This window comes from Chionomys nivalis, chromosome 5 (assembly GCF_950005125.1).
Source record: "Chionomys nivalis chromosome 5, mChiNiv1.1, whole genome shotgun sequence".
Taxonomy (NCBI): Eukaryota; Metazoa; Chordata; class Mammalia; order Rodentia; family Cricetidae; genus Chionomys; species Chionomys nivalis.
In genome coordinates this window covers 42,850,390-42,874,263 of record NC_080090.1, presented here as the reverse complement: position 1 = coordinate 42,874,263, position 23,874 = coordinate 42,850,390, and the positions used below count along the sequence as shown (strand labels likewise).

At 43.8% G+C, this 23,874-nt stretch overlaps 1 protein-coding gene across 1 annotated transcript; it reads right to left on the bottom strand.

Moving 5' to 3' along the window:
* Positions 1-22,800, bottom strand: Nr1d2 (nuclear receptor subfamily 1 group D member 2). Its single transcript, XM_057770170.1, has 8 exons — positions 22,534-22,800; positions 15,165-15,431; positions 13,833-13,921; positions 10,363-10,507; positions 8,279-8,907; positions 5,844-6,029; positions 3,719-3,929; positions 1-2,165 (listed from the first exon to the last, which is right to left on the bottom strand). Exons 1-8 carry the CDS (start codon positions 22,547-22,549, stop codon positions 1,969-1,971), a joined length of 1,740 nt encoding a protein of 579 aa, XP_057626153.1. The 5' UTR covers positions 22,550-22,800; the 3' UTR covers positions 1-1,968.
* Positions 22,801-23,874: the final 1,074 nt, after the last annotated feature.

The following is a 23,874-nucleotide window of genomic DNA, read 5'->3' as shown; positions in this document are numbered from 1 at the left end:
TGCAAATCTACATGCTTATATTTAGGTGTGCACATGTATATACGAACCCTAACTAAAGGATTACAAGCAATACTAACAGTTCTAGTTACATATTCTCAAAGACTTAACTACTTTAAAGATACATGTTATAAAGACACTTACATCAAAGGCAAAAATGATGAATCAGCATAATCTTTGAGGTTTTCAGTATTACTTCAAAAAGCTCTCTATCCCCCACAGAAGAAAACTATGCATTTGTTTATTCTAGAAAAAAAATATAAAAGAATAATGCTATCATGTAAAGGATTCACAAAACCTAGTTGTATATCCCATGAAAGCCACACCCACTGAAGGTAAACAGCAGTTATGGTCCCTACTGTATGACAGACACACCATCAGCTTTCCTCTGACAACAGGGTTTATCTTTTTCAAGCTCTCTTAACTGTGCCACAAAAATTCAGATCCTGTGGCAACAAGTTAAGACTACAAAATAAGGCATTCTGATTACATGTCACAAAAGTAACAGGCTTAAAATAGTAAAGCATACTCTTAACATCTTTACAATTACACAATCCAAACATTATACAGAAAGTCATTTACCCAAAAAATATGATTAATTGCTATTTTCCAGGAGGGAAAAATGTTCAGGAATCTTCAACTTTGGCTATCTTTCCTACCATGAGCTTTAATCCTGTATGTAGGTCACCCATTTCTCCAATCGTATTATACCTAATTTGACAAAATCCCTATAGTGTTATTTAGGAAAAGAAAGAAAAGTGGACTTGGCACAGACATGCCAACAGAGTAATGAAGTTTCCTTAAACAAAACTCCATCCTCCACATAGAATTCCAATCTTCCATCCACCCACAGTAGGTAAAAGGCAGCAATACCACCTCTATCAGCACAGGGACAAAGCTGAAATGCCGAGAAACAGTGCCTTCACCTGCAGGTTCTGCACCAACGATGCACTATTCTACAAGTCCTTTTCTGAAATCTGGATCTGACTGCCCATCACATTTTTACATTAAATGTTGCTTAAACAAAAATAGAGCATAATTTCAGTATTCTACCACCTAAAGATTGTAAAGCAAAGGTTACACAGCAGCAGCAGCAGGTAAAACGCACCTAATTTGAGTCCTTGACACCTCTTGTTTAAGTTTATTGTATGATAAAGTTCTTCACAGTTTAAAATATTGTGAAGTAAGATTTTATGTATAATTATATTCACATACACACTATGTACACATACTATTTGAGGTGTTCATAAACCTGGAATATGTGTTTATCGGTAGGGTTCCCCACTTGAGCAGGAACCCTGAACAGATTGGTGTGGACTGTCAAACAAGTTTCCAAGAAATGCTTAGAAATAAGACAAGAATATTATGAGCAATTATAATAAAAACTTTACCTTATTTACATAGTGCCTATCTCCCAAGAGGTAATATGCTTCATGGATATTTTTCAGTATCTCTATGAGACGGGATACTATCAATTATCATTTTCCAAACCCACGGACTACCAAGACCATGCACTTTGACAGTGGTAAAGCAAAATCCAAACACATAAGACCTCTTGGCTTTCAATCTCCCTTACCACATTTCAGTCTTGTGGGACAGCAGGATTCTCAGCACACAGGGCTAATTTCTAAGTCCTCCTGTATCTGCAATGTGTGTTAGATTTATACGACAGGGAGATCAAATGGTATTTTGGCTTTGGCAGATGAAAAAGTCTAACATTCAGTGTGATTATAACTCAGTGTTACTTCTCCAATCTAAGTACAACACAGCTGATTGGTCTACAGGGGAGGGAGGGCCAATGTCTAACACAGCAGTGAGTTCTCATCCAAACAGCTACTGGTAACTGACTACAGAGACAGCCCAGGACCTGGCACTGTCTAAGGTCTTTTCTAATTCCACATATGGTATACACATATAAATAAGCATCTTAGCATAAAATGTACAGTTAGCATCAGTTCACGTTCCAAGGCCTTACGGGTGAACTTTAAAGGCCAAGAGTTCCTCAGAGTGCATGTTGTTTAAAGATCGAAGATCTGGCAACTTTAGAAGTAATTTTGTAAAAATGGAGGCTTCATTGGGATGGTTTTTCATTATTAAGGTCCTTAGTGCACGGATGAGCGTTTCTTGCAAAGCTTCCACTGAGTTGACATTTTCAATTCCAGACCGATCTAATGGGAAGTAAGGAAAAAAGAAGTGTGAAGTGAAGGACATATTAGCAATAAATATTCTTATTTACTGATCAGCACCAAATTCAAAATAGGGTTTTATACACTATCATAAACACAAACTTAAAACTGTAAAAATTCTCAGCCAGGCATGGCAGCACATAACTCCAGCACCTGAGAGGCAGAGGCAAGTGAATCTCTGAGTTCAAGCCTAGGCTGGACTACTAAGCAAGTTCCAGAACAACAAAGATACCCTATCTCAAATTTAAAAAAAAAAAAAAAAGAATTTACAATGGAATATTTTTGCTTATTCTGCATGTATCTCACATTTGGTAAATCAGAATTCTTTGGTAGTTGGAATTTTGTTCAAACAAGTTTAGAGTTTTGATTTTTTTTTTCTATGTATATGGGTTGCTTTCAAGTGTGTCTGTGCACCATCTGCATGCCTGACGCTGAGGAATTCAGAAGACCCACTGGATCCCCTTGAACTAGAGTTATAGATGGTTGTGAGCCACTGCGTTAATACTAGGAATCAACCTAGTTCTCTGGAACAGCAGCCATTGCTCTTTACTGCTGAGTCATCTCTCCAATCCGGAGTTTCTCAGAACTTAAACTGGATGCTAACTTCCCTACTTCTAACTGGCAAGATAAAATAATGTAGTGCAGAGATATCCCTTACCACGTATGGACCACATCCCCACCTCCATGCCCAGTAGAGTCCTTACTCCACTATTCACACCTCGTACTGTCCCTTCTTGAGAGGGTGCTGAGGGAATCATCACACTGTGAACTCTAAGTTAGCATTTGTACTAATTAAACAAAATTAACCTTGGGTCTGGAGGCTGAATTAGCAACTAGTTGACAGAAAGTAATCATAGAGCATCAGAGGGCACCTGGAAGATAGAGACGCACGAGAAGTAGATGCCAGCAAGGAGAAGAGGTTAGCTAGGTGCTACTCGATCTCTCTGAGCTAGCAGGTTTTCATCCCAGCATTTGAATCTTAAATCTATTTATAAGAGGAACGATAGAGATTTAGTTAAAGGTATCTTTAGCAGCAGCAGCAGCAGAACTAATGCCTGCAGGGACAGAACTCCCATCAGGCTACAGCCTGACTGGTCAGGACTCTACCAGAGAAGCAGCCCGGTAACAGAGTCATAATTGCTGGCTGAAATAGCAGTAGGTTAAGGTACAGCCACTGTGCTGAAGAGAAAACAAGAGGGCTGGACTTACTGATTTCCATATAATGAATAAAATGTGGCCGTGGAGAGGGGCAACCTGCACCTTAATGGCTACTATCTGACTGAGATACCTTGAGAGGAACTTGTTACAACCTAAATGCAAGGTGCCAGGGAAACTGGAAACATCACTGTGAGTCATGAAGAAACACCATGTAGGACTCAGACACCCTGTCACTCAATTCAAACAGCAAGTAACCCCATACTCAGTTCACATTAGACAAGCCTTTTTTCTAACAGGGTGTAGAATCTGAGGCACAGAGGATGAAATTACCAGTCACTAGTTAAAGGGCTAACCGGACTTTGAGCCAGCCTGCTTACCTGCAGATACCAGAACCACCGCTGTGAACAAGCTCATCTCCTCATCACTGAGCTGGAGGGCATTCAGCTTCTCACTAAACTCAAACATAGAGCTGAGCAGATCCCCTGCTCCCATAGAGTGCAGGTCATCCACACTGTACTTCTTCCCACTTAGAAAGGTGACAGTCCGCTCCTTTGCATCAAATAATGAAGCAAATCGTACCATCAGAACCTGGAAGGCAGAAAATTCAAATGTATTTAGAGAAGTTCATTCAGAAAACTAAGATGTAACTATTCATGTCAGTTAAGAAACATCTACCTATAAAAGAAACTTTATAAAGAAGAAACTGAATTTATATCTAGAACCACTTTAAAGGCAAACTCTCCACAAAAGCAATAAATATCCCAACATCAGAAGTCTAGATAGCAATGACAAGTTGTTAAAGACTCAACCCCTATAAGCAAACATTCAAAAATGCAAATATAAAATTAAAGTGAACAATGAACTAATAAATGGAGTCTGACCAAAGGTATTCAAGAAACTCTTCAGGGTCCCAAGCATGTTTCAGGATTCTCTCTATGCCCTGAGAGAAATCCTATTTCAACGGAGTGTCATTGGGAACCCTCAAAATACCAAAGGCAGCCAAGGAAAACATAGCACACAAGCTCTACTTAGACCCAGAGTCTACACCTAAGACAGCCATCACAGCAAGTGACTCAAGCCAGTCAATGCCTCTATCTCACAACTAAGGCATTCCCCCCACCCTCTCTCTGACACTAATACTGTCTATGTCTCTTTTACAACAGAAGATGCACTGCACTTTCTTCTACAAGGCCCCAAGCAAAGGTGGATTGCTCAGACAATTTAAAAGAAGTGGTATCTCCTGTGATAATCGTACCAACTACTTTGGAGAATAGTCAGAAGGTGGAGGAAACATAAATCTTGAAGTCCAGGGCCCATGTTAAGGTCCTGGACAACCAAAAAGTCTCTTCACCTCTCTGGGTCACAAGTTCCTCTCCCAAGCCAAATGGACTGAGTCAACCTCTGACTTCCTTCTGACTTGACAACTTAAGTCTCACTGTATTCCTTTACACTGAAAGGCCCAACCTGTGTTGCTACTCGATTACTCTACAGATGGTTTATTATCAAAATGGTGCTTCTGTGTTCTAGTTCAGGCGGCCTAGGAAGCAGAGCCTGACGCAAAAGCTTCTGTGGTCAGCACTTAACACCAAGAGTACCTTACAGTTTAATTCTGGAGGACTCACCAGGAGATAGTCAATACATGTTTGGTCCATTCTCACATTGCTCAGAGTTCAGAAGTATGGCCACTAGATGCTCACTTCTTACTGTCCCTCAGATTTTCAGATTCCCACCTAGAAGCCACCAGTTGCCAGCTCACCTACACAACTGGCAGCCATGGCAGTCCAAGTGCAGAAACAAAGCATCTCTGCCAGAGAAGCTGGGATGGGGAGTGAGGAAAGCAGGGCATCATGGCACACCTCTAACTCTACCAAGTAGGAAGTAGAGATGCCACCTACGGCATTTGAGGCATTCTAGGCTACACAGACTCTTCCTCAAAAACGATGAAAACAAGCAATCAAGAACTCCAAGAAAGGGCAGCAAAAGGGTGTCTACTGAGCCCCTAAAAAGTCTACAATCTCCTCAAAGTAAAACCCTATTCTAGTCTCCTTTCTCAGATTTTGGGTGTGTGTGTGTGTGTGTGTGTGTGTGTTTTGGAGACACGGAGTCTCATTATGTAACCTGGCTTTCCTGGAACTCAAGAGATCCACCTGGTTCTGCCTCTGCCTCCTGAAAGCAGAGACTAAACGCATGCACCACCAAACCCAGCCCATTCTTCTGTATTTAATGTATTAAACACCAGACTCAGCTTTTAAGCGTCTAACACTAAACAAAAAACCAGTAAAACTACACCTAAAACCACCACGAGAATTTGGAACTCACATGCTGGGTAGAGTTCAACACTTCCTGTCCCAAGTAGCTCAATGTACCTATCCTTTCTTCAGAGCCCTTGGAGAGTCATTGCTTTGTTAAGAGACTCTGACTATAAACATTTATTTAGAAAAGAAAAAAAAACAAGGTAGGCAGGTGGGCTTTGGGTCAACAGTCAGAATAAACAAAACCTACCTCAAAAGTGCCAGCTTTTAAAAGGTTGACCTGATCGTGTTGAGACAGATCTCGGAACCCGGGAATGCGTTTTGCAAATTCCACCACTTCCTTCACTGCCGGTGTGAAACTCATTGAAAATTCTTCCCAGACTTCATGCCCAGACTTCTGAGGATCCACGTATGGAGACTTGCTCATAGGACAAACCTAATTTACAGGAAACAGAAAAACTCTTCAATTGTGAGGGGTGACAAAGAACTCAAAGTGTCATCTCAATCATGAGAAACTCAACATGAGAAACTCCCTAACTCAAGCAAGGTCTCCAATTACCCGTTCTCTGTGTCCATCTCCTCAACAAAGGAAACCTCACAGCAGTAAATACAGTTACACAAGTCAGGGTACGTAAGGAAATGTGTGAATCCTAAGCAACATAACGTGGGTAAACACTTGAATGAATGAATGAATGAATGAATGAATGAATAAATGGGCAAGCCAGTCAGCTCTGTAAGCCAAGTGTGATGACACACACCTTTAGTTTTAGCACTAGAAAGGCAGAGGCAGGCAAATCTTTGAGTCCCAGTCCAGCCAGGACCACAGGAGACCCTGTCTCAATTATACTTTAAAAAGTCTTAAGGCAACCGAATTTAAACAGCCACAGGTGTTTAAGGGGTAACCTAGGAAAAAGCACTGTCTAAAACAAGCTATTTCAAAACCCTCTTGCAAGGGCCTAAGTGTACTTTGCACCACTGCTGCCACCTCACGTAGGCATGAAGTTTTGAGAACAAATCTTCCCATGTGTTTCTCACCCTGGTTATTATGGCCAAGTGCAATGATCTGGGAATTTAGTATTTAGAGCTGCATCTCAGTCCCTAATTCTTTCCTCAGATGAGTACCAGCTTCTGAAAGGCTCGGGGCCTTATCCAAACACAAGTGAGGTCATAAATCTCTACTTACTTCCTGCTTCAGAAGTCCTCTGTATCTCAGTAAACAAACACACTGCACACTCTAAAAGAAAGGCAGCATAAGGTGCCTCATTTAAGAGGGTCACTGGTCCTTTATCTCACTAACAATGGTGACCAGGGACCTCGACTGCTCAGTTAGGAAACAAAGGGACTGGCTACCAGGGACACCTTCCCAACAGGAACTGAGGGAAGCCAAGGTAGTTGTAGAAACACTAGAGACATGAAGCATGTATCATATAGTCTATTATTAAAACTAACCTTTACTCCAATTTCCACTAAACATAGGAATCCAGAAATTGAGATGATTCTTAAGCCTGGAGACTGCTATGAAACCAGAACCTAAAAGTCCCAAGTGTCTGAAGTAAGACGCTAAGGACGAGCATAACCAAGTGTAAGGGTGCCTTCCAGAGTCACACTCAGACACTGGCAAGAGACAAAAGAAAACCGAGCATGAACTCTGGCATAGAATCAACTATTTTTAAGATGGAAAAAAAAAGATAATGTAATTACCTGGCAGTTGAACAATACAAGCACTATCAAAGGATCTCATGGTTTAAACTAGAAGTGGCATAGTATTAATGCTTTGATGAAATTCTGGCTGAACAGAAACACTGTATTTTTGTGGAGAATGTTGAATTTGATGTAAAAAAAATTGAATGATATGAATATTACCTTATCTCAGGATAAAATCTTAGAAACTAGGCAATTAAATTATTCCTTAATTCTCTTTTTTTTGGAAATATTTATTTATTTATTATGTATACAATATTCTGTGTGTATGCCTGCAGGCCAGAAGAGGGCACCAGACCTCATTACAGATGGTTGTGAGCCACCATGTGGTTGCTGGGGATTGAACTCAGGACCTTTGGAAGAACAGGCAATGCTCTTAACCTCTGAGCCATCTCTCCAGCCCTTCCTTAATTCTCAAACCATAAAATAGCTATCTCCAAAGCTCTTTCTACATTGTACTAAAGAGATTTAAAAAACCTCTCTGCTAAGCAGTGGTGCACCCTGAAATCCCAATGATCCGTAAGATCACTGGAACCCAAGGGCTCAAGCCAGTCTGGTCAATACAGCAAGACTGTCCTCACAAAGAACAACAAAACCCTCTCCAAAGAAATCAAAGAAGCTAAAAGAGATCAACCCTTTTGAGAAAGATCCCAAAGCTAATGAAATACTAATTGATCAGAACACCTAAATTTCCAGAGATTTCCAAGAATTATAGAATTCTGTATAAATTATATTTTATTCAAATCTTAACCCTATAGTAGTAATGAAAGCACAAACTTGTACCTATTGCTGTATGAAATTAAGTTACTCCATAAACACTGCTTATTAACATTATTCCACTAAAAAATACTACACAAAGGTTTTTAGAAATCCCTCTTGAGCTTTCTGACCCACCTCCCAAGTAGGCATACCACCCCACCCCCAAAAGAAAACCTTCCAAGCTTTCCTTGATACAAGGCGAGCAAAGAATCGATTTCACTATACCAGATGCATCCTCCCTCCAGTGTTGCACAGGTAACTATTCTTGTTCTCATTATGAGAAAATCCATCTACTGGAACTCTATCACAGACTCTGTGAGTATAAGCGCTGGAGAAGTTCACACAGTGTCCATTTGCAATACAAATGGCATGCCCATTTGGGTAATGCATTATGTTCCTCCCTTTGTACTGTCCACTGAGATGCTGTTGACTCTCACTACAGGGAAAGTGGCTGTGAAGTCCGCTGCCACAGTGATCATGATTTAAATTATATTGCTCCATGTTCCTGGGAATCCGTTCTCCTCTCTGGGGTGGCATGCTCTCAACTGAGTTTTCTCGATGCTCTTGATTATACAGAAAGGTATCCTTGTGGGCTCTGGTCACCATGCCAATCACTTCCTCTTTTGCAAAATCAGAAGAGGGAGGAGGAGAACTTTTGAGGTTTTCTTGCTCCAGCTGGGGCTTGGGCCGTAGCTGTTCCTGAGCTGGTAAGGATGACTGTTCATGACACTCTGCTAAGGTGTCATTTTGTAGGTGGCCACTGAATTGGCTGTTCATCATGGTCTTCATTGCACTTTGCATTTCAATTAGCATTCTCTGCTTTTCACGCTTAGGAATCCGGCCAAATCGAACAGCTATCGAAGAAAAAGATAGTTAGCATCTACATTCTAATAAGCTGTTTATCTAAAATAATGACATAAAACTACCTCTGAAAGCCATGGCCTCTTGTCATTTAAGTCACACATATCCTTGGCTTAAGTTTTTCTAGATTTGGTCTTAGGAAGTAGGAAAAAAGAGAAAACTTCCCATTGTTTTCTCTCCCAAAACAACATGGAAGGAAAACATGTACTTCTTGGGTGTTTCCAAAGCAAAACCTCTAGAAGCATGGAAATAACTAATGAATAACTAATAAATAACTCACCACAGTGGACAGCACACCAGGACCTTACTAAAGACAGACACACCACATAGCACTCTAGTCAATCTCTGTGGGTTCCAGAACAACCAGGGCTACATTGCGAGACCCCATCTCAAAAAATTTTTTAAAAAGACCAAGATAGCTGAGAAGATGGCTCAGTAGATAAAAGTACCTGTCCCCAAGCTGATGACCTACACAGAAAGGACAACTCCCAAAAGTTGTCTTCTGGCCTTCACATGTATGCGAAGTTACACACATGCCCACATACATACAAAAAATAAATATGACACAAAAAGGAGCTGGAAGGATGGTTCAGCAACTAAGAGCCCTCACTGTTCTTGCAAATGACCTGTCCTGGAACTAGCTCTTGTAGACCAGGCTGGCCTTGAACTCACAGAGATCCGCCTGCCTCTGCCTCCCGAGCGCTGGGATTAAAGGCGTGCACCACCATCGCCCAGCAGAAATGGGCTTCTTAATAATACCAAGGGACCAAGAAGACAAAGTCAAAGATTAAATCTTTAAAAAGAAATGACGGTGCCTGCCTTAACTTTCAGTACATGGGGAGGCAAACACAGGTACATCTCTGAGTTTGAAGCCAGCCTGATCTACATAGAGAATTCCAGGTCAACTAGGGCTATACAGTATAACACATAACACATAGTATAATATAGTACATAACATATATATAATATATATATTATATATATATTATTTTCATGTGTATGAATGTTTTGCCTACATGCATTTAAGTATGCCATGTGTGTGTAGTGCCAGAGATGACAGAAGAATACATCAGGCCCCAACACTGGAGTTACAAGCAGTTGTGAGCCATCATGTGAATGCTGGGAACTGAACTAGGCTCTCTACAAGAGCAGTGAGTGCTTTTACTTACCGAGCAATCATTCTACAACAAATGACCCCTCCCCCCTAGAAAAACTTAAACTCACTTAGGAAAAATGGAAGTCAATTTACAAGAAGCAACATAAGAAGGAGTAATGCCAACAGCTGCCTCTGAGATGGCAGCCCTCACCTCACCATGAATTTCAATCCATAACATGTCACAATGTGCTTCCCAAAACCTGCACTTACCGACTTATGAGGCTCTGGGAACTGCTGACAGCTCAATGACCAACTTTACACTTTACAAAAACTCTCTAAACTGGGAACATACCGTCTCTGGACATTCCCACTGACAGACACTTCTTGAAGCGGCACTGCTGGCATCGGTTCCTGTTCATCCTCATGATAGAACAGTTCTCATTCTTCAGGCACTTCTTGTATTGGATGTTTTGCTGAATGCTCCTCCGAAAGAACCCCTAAAATAAAGGAAGATTTATCCATCCATGTAAAAATAGCGAGCTGCACAAAGTCCCCACAAGAACTATTCCCACATCGATCTACTACTGTGTGTGAAGCTGGGCCCAGATCAAAGAAAGAAAATACTGACACAGAATTTAACTGGATCGTTACTGGTATCATCAGCAGCTACAAAACATACCCAACAAACCAAACCCTTCTTCCTGCTGAGTCTTTGTGCCAGCCAGAGTACCTACTTATTAGCACTCCTGCTGCTAGACCTCAGCTGCAGCCACGTGCTCTACCTTGAAAGCAACTTCCTCAAAAAAATTTTTTTAAGAGATGGACCTCAAGTAGCCCAAGGTGGCCTTGAACCCATTATATAGCTTGGGATGGCCTTGAACTCCTGATCCTCAACCTCTACCTCCCAAGTGCTGGAATGACAAGCATGTGCCACCATACCTAGCTTTCAAAACTTGTGAGACATAAATACTGAGTTTCAGAAAGCTGACAGAGTTTGACAGTCAAACAGAATTTTATGTTACAATAGCAGAGCTTTGTCATTTCTGGATCATTACGTGCTGACACCAACAATGTCTACATATACACACACGCCAGATGCCCTGGCCATATGTCAGCAGGCATGTTAGAACACATGCCCAGAGAAAGATTCCCAGCTCGAAGACTATAAACAGCTATCTTGACTACACAAAGCACATGCTCTATGCCAGGTCTTCAGCCAATGCTCCCAGTTCAATGCTCCCGGAAAAAAAAAGAAAGAAAGAAAAAGAAAAAAAGAAAACTTGAGAAAAACTACAAAATCATTTCAAACAGTATTTCCCCCAATAAGATATATCTTTGTTAAATACTGACCAGATATAACACATTTGCTTCTTACTGCTGTGATACAATATACTTAATTTAAACGACGCAAGAACTAAGAATAAGGGGGCTGGAGAGATGGCTCAGAGGTTAAGAGCATTGCCTGCTCTTCCAAAGGCCCTGAGTTCAATTCCCAGCAACCACATGGTGGCTCACAACCATCTGTAATGGGGTCTGGTGCCCTCTTCTGGCCTGCAGGCATACAGACAGACAGAATATTGTATACATAATAAATAAATATTAAAAAATTAAAAAAAAAAAAAAAAAGAACTAAGAATAATGCATTCTTAAGAGGGTACTGAGGGCTAGGAGGTAGTTCAGTGGCAAAGCACCTACCTAGCCTGTGAGACATTGGGTCTCATTCCCAGCACTGCCCCAATGGCATTCACTTGGCAAGATATGGTGGAACACTCCTGAAATCCCCACAATCTGGGAGGCTGAGGTGGAATTTGAGTTCTAAACCAGCTTAGGCTACATCACAAGACCCAGTCTCAAACAGATACCACCAAGATATTAATCAATTATTTGTATTTATCAATACAGTGCTGGAGAGATGCCCTAGTAATTAAGAGCACCAGCTGATCTTCCAGAGGATCAGCACCCACATGGACACTCACAACCATTTGTAATGCTTGTTCCAGGAATCTAACACCCTCTTCTAGCCTCCATGGGCACCAGGCACACAAGTGGTGCATAGATACACATGCAGGCAAAACAGTAATGTACATAAAACAGTAACATACTTTTTAAAGAGAATATATAATACATTTCATTCAGATCATGATTTTACTTTCTAGCTCTAAAGTGAAAATGAACTTAGCTTAAAAATACTTCGTTTCCTTTAATATATATACATATATGTGTGTGTATATATATATACATATATATATAGTATTTACACAATTCTTAAAAACAGAAGAGCTACATCTATAGAACACACTTACTAGACTTACTAGTCAATAAAAAGCTCCCAGATTCATCTCATTCAGAACTGTTCCAGAAGAAACTAGTTTCATCATGAATGTTCCTTATCTTATTCGCCCTGCCAAACTGTATTCCTACTCTAACTGTGCTGGATTTAAGAGACATCCCTAGATGTAGATAAGGAGGTAGAGCCACTTCAGTGAGGCTACCTAAGGCTCTCTCCTTCAATCACTAGAAATAATCAATTTACAAATTAACTCTTTCCTGAGTGTTCCATTTGAATTCAAGATGATCTGACTCCACTTGTATTACATTGTTTGTTGCTATTATTTACTTTTGCTTATCTTGTGTTTAAGATAAGGTCTTGCTAACTAGCTCAGACTGGCTTAGCATCAACAATCCTCTTGCCTCAAGCATTACTTCTCAGCACACTACATTTTGGCAAATACTTACCAGTTATTCCCATCCCATAGTACCTAACAGGATAAGATCTGGTATAGTTTGAATATGTTCCCCAGAGATCATGTTCTAGAAACTTAACTCTCAATGACATGATACTGAGTGGTGGGACTTCATGAGTGGATCACATGTGCTCTGCTTTCTTCAACCGGCTCTTGTTAATATGAATATAGAAAGTAAGCTGGGAGCCAGGCATGGTGGTACACAGCTTTAACTCCGGAAGAAAAAACTAGTGGATTCTGTGAGTATGAAGCCAGCCTGGTCTACATAGTGAGCTCCAAGGCTACATATAGAATTCTGCCTCAAACAAAACAACAAAAAAAGTTAGCTAGGCTCATTCCTATACACATTCAAGCTCACATTCTTATGCATGAGCATTCTGTCTGCCTTTATTCAATGTCTTCCATCCTTCAACAGCAAGGCCCTCCCAAGATACAGCCCCTAAGTCTCCAAAATTCTGAGGCAAATTAACTTTACAAACTACCCCACCTGTGGTACTCTGTTTCAGCAAACAAAATAAACTAAGACTTAACTCAAATCTTGATTTATAGGCATGGTATTCATGCCTATAATCTCACCCCTTGGAAGGAAGCAGGATCGCAAGCACTAGGTCATTTTCCATTGCCCTAAAAACAGGAAGTACTAGGTCATCCTCCCATTGCCTTACACCGCGAGTACCATATTACCCTCCACTGCTCAACACAGCAAGTACCATATCATCCTCCACAGCTCTACATAACTCCACTACCATACATTGCAAGTTTTGGGCCAACCCTAGATCACCCGAGACCCTGTCTCAAAAATACAAAAAGAGTAAAAAGGGAACTGTTCCAACAAAGCAATGCAGCCCCTAACAATCATATCGATTTCCTGAGCACGAAGACCTGTGCCTGACTGAACAGTGAATGAGGCCGAACTGCCACTGCTCCATACCCTGAGTCACTGATCAGACTCTGAAAGCTGAAGAAGAACAGCTGATTCCTCCCTCCCTTCTAAATAAACTGTGGACACTCACAAACTTAACCCACTTTCTTTAGTCCCAGAATTAGATTGGTAGTAAGAAACAAAAGCTTGCATTACCTTACAGCCTTCACAAGCATGAACTCCATAGTGGAATCCTGACGCCACATCCCCACAGACTTTACACAGTAGAACCATGCCACTAAATTCTAGGGCACAAACAGACAGGAAATAAAAAGCTTGAAAAATCATTCAAGTGCTTTTCCCAATTGAATATTTTATCTCATCCAATTTGCGAGTGTTTTAAAACAATACATTTATACCTTTGTAGCATAGAAAATAATCTCTATACCAAATTAACAAAGGAAAACCAGTCTTCCTTTCTCCCCTTCCCCCAGTACTGGGCACTGAGCCAGAGGCCCAAAGTAGGCAAGTGCACCAAGCTGAACCCCAAGCAACAGCTGGCTTTTTCCTTTTTGATTTTAAGTATCCATGGAAATTTTGTAAATCTGTCGTTACCTTACACCATACATGCAACAAGAACTAAGAAAACAATTCTCCTAGATTTAAAAAAAAAATTCAAGCAGAGAAATTAATCAATAGAAAATGGAGAGGGGGGTCCTGAGAAATGGCTCAATGATTAAGAACACTTGCAGGGGACTGGGGCTCAATTCCCAGCATCCACATGGCAGCTACCAATAGTATGTAACTCAGTCCCATCTGATCAGGAGGGGTGCCCTCTTCTGATCTCTAAGGACATCTACACGCATCTACACACACACACTACATGCATCTACATACACACATATGCACACATATACACACCCACATAAATATAAAAAAGAAAATAAATAAGTAAACCTTTTCAAAACAAGAAAATAAAAAGAAGGCTGATGGTATGGTTAGGTGAAGAGTGCTTGCCTAGTGAACATGAGTCCTGAACTCATTCCCCAGCTTCATAGAAAAAGAAAAAGAAATTAAAGGTGCAAAGATTTTGAGTTGTGCTGCTTCAATTCAACAGCAAGAGCTGGGCAAGCCCCATGGCTTCTCTACTAGCCCTGCTAGCCTGGTTCCACCCACACTCACTCAGGTAAGCCGCCTCATTGGTCAGTACAATCCTGCTTGGTTTCCTAATCCCAAATGTTCCTAACTCCGTCTTCACGAAAGTAAACCCTTCCCACAAGCAGAGACAAGGTTCAGTACTAGGAGTCCAACAGGAAGGTCCCTGCAAGGGTGTAGTAAAGGAAGACGAGATGTAACTGGGCCACACAGATCCACATGACAGCCAGCCCCTGGCTGGAACATCTAAAACTATCACTGATGTTTTGTGTAATCACTAACCTTGGTTACCAGAGGAAGAATAAACTAGAGTGGCACCCAAATGAAAAGCCTGGGATATAAAACCCATCTGCATTAGTGAGTAGCCATAATATAGAACACTAACAGACTTACTTGTCATACCGCTGTGACTCTTGGTCATGCCAAGAGCACCAGGTTTGCCTGTTTTCACAGGACAATCTGTGTGATCACTCTTCAAGACACTGTCAATGCCAGAGAGATCACCGTTCTTCAGATTGCCGTTGGCATCAGAGTTAGAGCTATTTGGAGAAGATGGGACAGACGAGGACGAGGACTGGAAACTGTTCTCAGAACCCTCACTGTGACAAGAGGCAGGGCTGGAGGCTGAGCTGGAGGAACTGATGTAGGCAATCACACCTCCTAGAAAGCAGTACAAATAGACAATTAGATACAAGATGATACATGTATTTGATTTTTGTTGGAGAAGGCTACTTGCTTCATTCCTGGCTGCTTAGCCCCGAAATAATCACACAGAAACTGTACTAATTAAATCACTGCTAGCTTCTTATTGGTTAACTCTTACATATTAATTTAACCCATTTCTATTAGTTTGTGTATTGCCATGAGGCTGTGACTTACTGGAAAAAGTTCCGGCATCTATCTTGGACGAGGCTACATGGCTTTTCTCTGACTCCGCCCTTCTTTCTCCCAGCATTTAGTCCAGTACTCATGTAAATACACTACATTACTAAATTGTTAGAAATGTCACTAACTTCAGAAACACTTTCTGTTTACATTTTGGTGTAAACAAGACTTCTTGTTTCATATTACTTCTTCCGCAGAGTTCAATGTTGTGTTAAGTTCCTTTGACTTATTTAACCATGAGAAAGTCTTCAATAGCTTGTTTGTCATAAGCACATAACATACCCAAACCTAACCTCTGAATGCCTTGACGGCTCAAACCAGCAAATTGCTGTAGACAAACCTGCACTGGTCCTCTGCCTCCCTGGTACTCCAGTGCTTGCTTCCCCAGCACTTAGTTGAGACACAAGCTAATGGGAACAGGGGTTCCATTTGGATCTTAATGCAGGGAACCTTTCCCAGCTGCTGCTCTGACACTCCCTGAAGACAGGATCCCCACAGAGTCCAGGGCCTACCCACCACTGCACTTGTGCGCTCATCTCTGTGCAGTTGTTAGGGATTCAGACACATTGTGTGTTCTTCTAACACACCATTACAGGCCACATTAAAGAGAAGGGCAAAAGATACACTATGTAAGAACAACAGTAAGGCAGAAGCTAATCTTATCCACCAGACATCCTATCCGTTTGCCGAAAACAGGACAGTTAAATTCATGGAAGTAACCTCCACAACCCCTCAGCAAACTGGCCTGGGCCTCTGCAAAGCTATAATCTGCTCGGGATGAGATAGTGTTTAAAAGTGTTCTTAGGGTATAATTTTAAACTTCTTCCCTCAAAGAGATAAAATACTACAGAAGTAACCTCAAGGCCAAATATGTTATTTTCCCAATCCCAGACCAAGCAAGTAATTCTCCTGTTCTCTGCCAAGGTCCACCGTGGTTTCTCCTGCCTCCATTATCAAACATTCACTGGCTCCTCGATGTACAGCAGCACCGTACTCCAGTCACACTGCATCTACTGTCTGCCTGTTTCCACGCTTTCACCATGTTTTGGCTAGCCGTAAGCATCCAGGTGGTGCTATAATCCTCAGGACACTTTACAGAGATGAACCCTGCTGCACACAATTTTGACATCGACTTCTGCCTTTGTGAAATCCATGCTGACTAGCAGATTCCTAGCAGTGTAAAATATAAGTGGGTAACAGACATGGGGCTCCTGACAACAGTTTAGATGATATATGCCCATAAGGAGATGCAGATTTCAAGTGCAAAAGAGCACTAACTTAAAAATAAAATTTAAAAAATGTATGCTATGGCTTGGTGGTAGTATACTTGCCTAGTATGGATGAAGCCTTGGGTTCAATCCTCAGTACTGAGGAAAGAAAAGTTTCCTAAAGATAACAGCTCTTTGACCCAATTTTGGTAAAGATGGAATCTGTTTATCAGTTGTTTAAAAAAAAAAATGAGAGCCGGGCGGTGGTGGCGCACGCCTTTAATCCCAGCACTCGGGAGGCAGAGGCAGGCAGATCTCTGTGAGTTCGAGGTCAACCTGGTCTACAAGAGCTAGTTCCAGGACAGGAACCAAAAGCTATGGAGAAACCCTGTCTCGAAAAATTAAAAAAAAAAAAAAATGAGGTGGAGGAAGTCTCCACAGGCAACGTGCTTGTGACACACTTGGTGAGACAGTTCAGATTCCCAGCTCCCAGGTAAGACAGGAAAGGCTACAGAGATGCTTGGCCATTAAGAGCATCTTTCTGATTTTGCTGAGAACCTCTGAGTTTAGTTCCCAGCACCTACATCAGGCTGGTCACAATCACCTGTAACTCTAGTCCCAGGAAATCCAACAGAGCCCAGAAGGTAACTTCTGGGCTCCAGTTACCCACTGCGCACACACACCTAAATATACATAAATCTCCAAAACAAATGTCAGACGGGCACGGTGGTCCACCTGTAACCAAGGTGCACAGGAGCAGAGTGTGAAACCTGGAGTCAGAAAAGCCCAACTGCTCAGCAAGAGGGTAGAGAGCAATCAAGGGGCACACGCAACACCAATCTCCACATGCATGTGTACCAGTGCACATGCCAACATACACATAGGCGCACACACATACATATACAATAATAATACAAATAAATAAACAAACATCACAGCAAAAGTTGAAGCTCAAACAATCCTCCCAAATTCAGAAACTTTCATTTACAGACAGGAGGAAAAAAACAGCATGAGAATTTAAATCACTTTCAGTCTACTGTTTTGAAGGCAGTTGTCAGCTGTGTACTCAAGCACCAATCATCCACATCCAGATTGGAAACCTGAGGAGTAAAGCGTAACCACAGCTCTCAGGAAGCTGCTACAACACAAAAGATGGGAGGGGACAAGTGTCTCCTTAGCTGGGGAACTTCTCTGTGTGTGGAAATTCAATTGCACACACTTCACAAGATTTTATGTGCCTAGGTTTGTGTTCATGAATATATGCCTAGTGTATGTAGGTACCCACAGAGTCCAGAAAGGGCATCAGATCCCCTGAAGCTGGAGTTACTGGCAGTTGTGAACAGTCTATATGGGTGCTGGGAACCAAATCTGGTCCTCTAAGTAGAGCAGGAAACTCTCTTAAACACTAAGCCACCTCTCCAACCTCTACACTTGAAAGACAAAAATAATAACTCACTAAGCCAGGCATGAAGGCATATACCTGTAACCCCAGCACTAAAGAGGCAGACAAAGGGGTCCTGAGTTATACATAACAAGTTCTTGCATCAAAACCAAAACAAGCAGAAAAAACAAAGCAGAATCATAAATTGTCAGTTATAAAGGTTAATATCTACTTACCACAACTGCCCAACTCAGTGAGAACCTGCAAATCTATTCTGTCTGAAGAAAATCACGTGTTAAGAAAATCTCTACTGTCTTTAAAAGCTTAAGAGATCTGCACATTATAAATTCTAGGGTTATCAAACTGCTCCCGGGTTTACAGGTATCTCTGCTCAAAACAGGACACCAAGAGAAACACATTATTAGTGGAGTGTCTCACAGATCTGTGTCTGTAGGAAATACAGTCGTAGCCATTCAGTATACACCTACTATCTGAAGAGGACAAAAACTAGGCTCTTCCTTGAGATGACCTTCCTAGGACCAACACTGGAAATCATTTATGTTCACAAGGCCTTCTGAGTATCTCTGCTTAGAAATAAATATTTAGCCTATAATGCTAAGTCAGGAAACCAAGGTAAGAAGATTGACAAGTTCAAGGCCAGCCTGGGCTATATAGTGAGATCTTATCTCAGAACAACCTAAAGGTGCTTAATGGGGATGGGAGTCAGGTAGGCTAAGGAGGTACCTCAGGGGCCAAGAACCCTTGCTGTACCAGCATGAGGATCTGCCATCAGATCTCAAGCACCCACATAGAAAGTCAGCCATGGTTCTGTACAACTGTGACCCCTACCTGTGAAGATAGGAAGATCACTGAGGGTTGTTGTCCAGTCAGCCAGGCTAATGAGGAGTATGGGGGTAACAGCACCTGAGAGGGGACAAGGGCTCTCTAGGGTCAGTGAAAGACTGTGTCTCAAGAGAACTGGGTGGACAGCAATGGAGAAAAGCCAGCCCGTCCTCTGACCTAGCACATGTGCACACATCACACTAAATAAACAATTGCACACACCACACACACTGAATAAGTTTTTAGAAATCTGAGCTAATCCAGACTGTTTACTACTAGCCAAATGCACTGCTGCCATGATGGTATTAAAACTTGCTTTGTAAAAGCTCCAAAATAAAACATAAGAAAAACTCCTGCACTGACATTAATCCAGCTCATATCTAACTGCAGTTTTTAGGGGATTCAGATGTTTGTAGTCAACACCTTGAAATCACTGGGGCCCATCTAGAAGGCGCATCCTTCTTCCAGTCAGACCTTCAAGATCGACTTTGTCCTCATATCCTCTACACACCAATCTACCAAGCTCAAGGTTAGCAATGCAGAGGTTAAATGTAAACTTCCTAGAAGATAAGGCTTTCCTCATGAAGAAAGGAAAAGGAAGCTCTGAAGTCAACCATGAAATGAACACAATCTCCTGGACACATCTCAGCATTCTAACTTCCCATTTTGTAAATGAGGCAGCTGGAGCTGAGAAAGATTGAATAAAACAGCTAGGAAGCAGTAGAACCAAATACAAAAGTCACTGAGCTAATGAGCGAGTACACAAGATCATTGAGACCTAACCAAGCAAGTTTCTATCTCACCAACCCTGAGTCATCACATAAAAGAGAAATATCTGGCAGTAATTGCAAGACTAAAATGAAAGTGTTCATAAAAGGGATTATATATACATATTTTTGTGCACACAGTTTCTGATGATAAAGCAAGAACATAAAATCCCTGATCCAGCAAATCCCAACACTTCCAGAAACAAGCAGAATGCACTTCTTAGAGCCTTGAGCTAAAATTAACCCAGGCAGCAAGCAGTCCTATTTTTAGCTGAAGGGGAGTGGCGCCGGGCCAGGTTCCCAGTCAGGGCTTACCCAGGAGTCTATGCCCTCCTGCAGGCTAAGGTCGCCTTTCTCCCTTCCTGGGCTTACCCCTCTTGGAAAGGAGGCTTGCCGCCAAGGCAGAGCAAGTTTCCTGTTTGGTGCCTTAGAACTCAGCATCTTTCCACCAAGGATGCTTACTTTCTTATCACAGAGAGATTTATTAGGGAGCCTGCCTCATAGGAAGGCTGGGTAGATATAACTGAAGCACTGTTTCCACCTGTGCCTGGGCTCTAGGGCACAGCATGGTCTTGTCCCCAGAAAGCTTTAAAGATGAAGCGGAGAACTGTAAGCAATGGTGCACAAAAAGAACTGAATGCTGGGGACACAAGAGCAGCGAACAGGGTAGAGATCAAGGGCAAAGATCTTAAAGAATGCATCCCTGCTACAAGATGTGGCTGTGAGAGATATTTTTAAGTAAAATTACAAAGCGAGGTCTTAAATTATAAAACAAACAAACAAAACAGTATTTTTGTTATGTATCGGGGGGATGTTGACATCAGGGACTGGGACAGGGGTACCTGAACCTTTTCTCAGCCACAACCCTACTCCTCTACAAACCGAGTGGATCCATACTTTATTTTTTTTTCATACTGTACCTCCTTCAAGCTCCTCTACTTCAAGATTCTGTAAGCCAGTGAGTGGTTCTCGACCTTCCCAATGCTGCAACCCTTTAATACAGTTCCTCACGTGGTGGCTGTAAACTGCAAATCCCTACACTTCATATCAGGCAAGTTCTGAACAATGGATAATCTAACTTAAATACTTCCCATGAAAAGGTCCCAGCTGACCCCAAGGTTACTATGAGTAAGCAAAGCAATATGCCAAAGAGAAATAGGTGTGTGGGTATATGTGTGTGTGTGTAGAAGGGCTGCAAATAATTCATTTGACAGCAGGGCCCAAAGCAAGGAACCAACCAGGAACTTGGGAAATGACCAACCACTTCCACAGTAGTCTATTCATTTCTGGGAGCTATATCCCAGAGGGCAAGGGGGATTAAACAGGAATAGAAAAAACGCTGGACCAAGAGAGAATTGTAAAGGGGGGGCGGGGGGGCGTTATGCTCACAATCTGTGGCATCAAAAGTCTCCAAAGGCCCAAGTCAGAGAACCATCTACCCACCTGATCCAAATACATCACAGTTAAAACCTGAAGAATTCACGTGGAGGGCAGGCAGGGTTAGAAGAGGCTGAATCTACCAACCTCTAAATTGCTAGTGAAAAAAATCTTCACCCCCAAGAAAGATGATTGAATTTTTCACGCGGCAATGGCTAAGAAGAACCATATGTAATCAAAACTATTTTACCGTTGGTGTAAAAATTTATAAAACATTCGTTACAATAGGCATGATTTTAAAAGGTGCAGAGAACTCAAAAAAATATTCAAAACGAAAACTTCATTTGCTTCAGGTGTGAGGGCCATCACTGGGGTACACGAAAATGAAGGGGGTGGGGGGAAAGTGGTATTATTGTGACCATGTTGCAAGAAACGTAGCATCTCTTTTGGGTTCAGGAAAGGTAGGACCTGAAATAAATGGGGTTTTGTTTGTTCTCTTTTGGCATTTGAGTTAGGATCTTACACTAGCCCATGCCTGTAACTTTCCGCGGTCTCCCGCCTAAGCCTCCTGACCGAGGATAAAATGTTTTTAATTCAAATGAAAGTTTTGTAAGGTTCTGAAATCCAGGACCACAGCCCTCGATCACAATGAGCCGCATGCAAAAAAGTCCCTCCCCTCCAAGCTCGAGGAGGCTTCTGGACGATGTCCTCCGGGAGGCGGGATGCTCAGGGCATGCGGTCCTGCCCATTCCGTGGGTACCGCAGGCCTCCGCTCGAGAATGACCCACGCACTCCCGGCCCAGCAAGGTCAGCCCTGCCGAGGTCACCTCGGGACCCGCGGGCTGCAGCGCGCACTGCGGCGGGACGAACGCCCGGCCTGGCGGCTGGGGCGCATGCGCGGCGGACTCCGCAGTGGGCAGCGGCGGGAGCCCCGGGACCGCGGCCACGTCACGGCGGAGGCCCCGGAGGCGGAGCCTCGCGCAGGCTGCGGGCTCCCCGGCGGCACCGCCCCCACGTGTCCCTGCAGCCCCGGGGAATGTGGGTCACCGCGCGGCCTCACGTGTCCCCGCCCGCCGCCGCCCAGCGCGCATTATGTAATGCCGCGTCACGCGGCCGCGCAGCCAACCGGCGCCCGCGCCGCCGAACGTAAACACACCGTGCACGTGGCCCGCGCGGCAGGGCCATGTGAGGGGGGCGGCCGGCGTGCGGGGAGCCCCGGGCTCGGGATCCCGGAGGCCCCACGTGAGAGGCGGCCGCACAAACGCGCGGCCCGGCGCCCCGCGCCTCCCGCCCGCTCTTACCCGCGTTCAGTTCCATGGCGCTCGGCGGGGTGCGGCCCTCACCGCGCCGCCCGGGGCTGCCGGCGGTGGGGCTCACGGGCCCGCCTCATGGGCACCGGGCGCGGGCGGCTCCTGCGGGCCACCCGGCAGCAGCGCAGGGCAGCGGCTTCCTGTGGCAGCGCTCGGCGGCGGGCACGGCAGCTGACGGGGGAGGGCGCCTCGACCATGTGACCCGCGCACACCCCCCTCCTCCGCCGCCGCCGGCGGTGCGGCAACTCCGCCCGCTCCTCCTCCTCCAGCCGCCCGCTCCTTTTTTCCGACTCCGCCCGCTCCTGCCCCCGGCTCCGCCCGCTCCTCCTCCCCTCGACTCTCCCGCTCCTACTCTTGGCTCCGCCCCCTCCTCGCTGCAGGCTCCGCCCCCACACTCCTCCTCCATTCCTCACACTTCGACTCCGGACTCTCCCTTCGCCAGGCTCCGCCTCCTCCTCTTGGCCCCGCCCCTGGCTCTTGGCCCGGTCGGCCCCGCCCTCTCCCGCAGCAACTCTCCAGGCTACGCCCCCTTCGCCAGGCCCTGGCCGCGCCTTCCTCCAGGCTCTGGCCCCGCCCACTCCACCTCTTTCCCTCCCCGGCTCCTCTCGCGGCACCCCCCCTATCCCCAATCCCCACCCCTGCCTACTGATCTCCCGCTGCTAAAGGTGCTCTCTCCCCTCCCCCCTCTGCGGTCTCCTCCGCCGTCCACAAGGTTCACAGTCGCCAAGCTTTCCAAGACTCTGAGCTTGGCTAGTTTGACCTGCCTGTCTCCCTCAATGCCTAGCTTCCGGGGACACCGACCCTTTCTTTTCCCCCTATCCCCTTAGGTGTTTCCATCCAAGCTCATCGCTTAAATAAATGTGTGTTGTAAAGATGCTTGCATTCACGTTTCCAGGGAAGACCTCAGCTTTGGATTCCCATGGTCTGCGCAGCGGGCTTGGTTAGGGGACCCTTGACCTCTCAGTTTAGGACCATGCACAGGTACACGCATTCTCACAACTCAGCAAACGTATACAAAAGGTTGGTGCATTTCACACTGCATGTAAATTTTCTATCAGACTAAAAACAGAAACAAATTGGGTGCGTGCTGAAGTGAATCCAGGAAGGTGTGCTTTGAGGTATCCATGCAAATACGATGCAGAAAAAAGATGGGGTGACGTCGGCCCGGACACATAGACAATAAGACGGAAAGTTTAGGTGGTGGATTTGACCCTTGTAACATGCATTTCTGTTTGCACTGAAATGATTCGCTGTGGAATGTTGGAGCGTGTCCTAGAATAGACACGTTTACACGTGAACACTCTCCCACCTCCCCATACAGAAGTTCCCTCG

What these genes read in the sequence shown, in the direction of transcription:
- Nr1d2 (XM_057770170.1), bottom strand. An exon ending in ATGCTTGTGAAGGCTGTAAG is followed by an intron (nt 10,508 to 13,832) that starts GTAATGCAAGCT and finishes CCTTTATTTTAG; the next exon opens with GGGTTCTTTCGGAGGAGCAT. An exon ending in AGTGGGAATGTCCAGAGACG is followed by an intron (nt 8,908 to 10,362) that starts GTATGTTCCCAG and finishes TTTCTTCGATAG; the next exon opens with CTGTTCGATTTGGCCGGATT.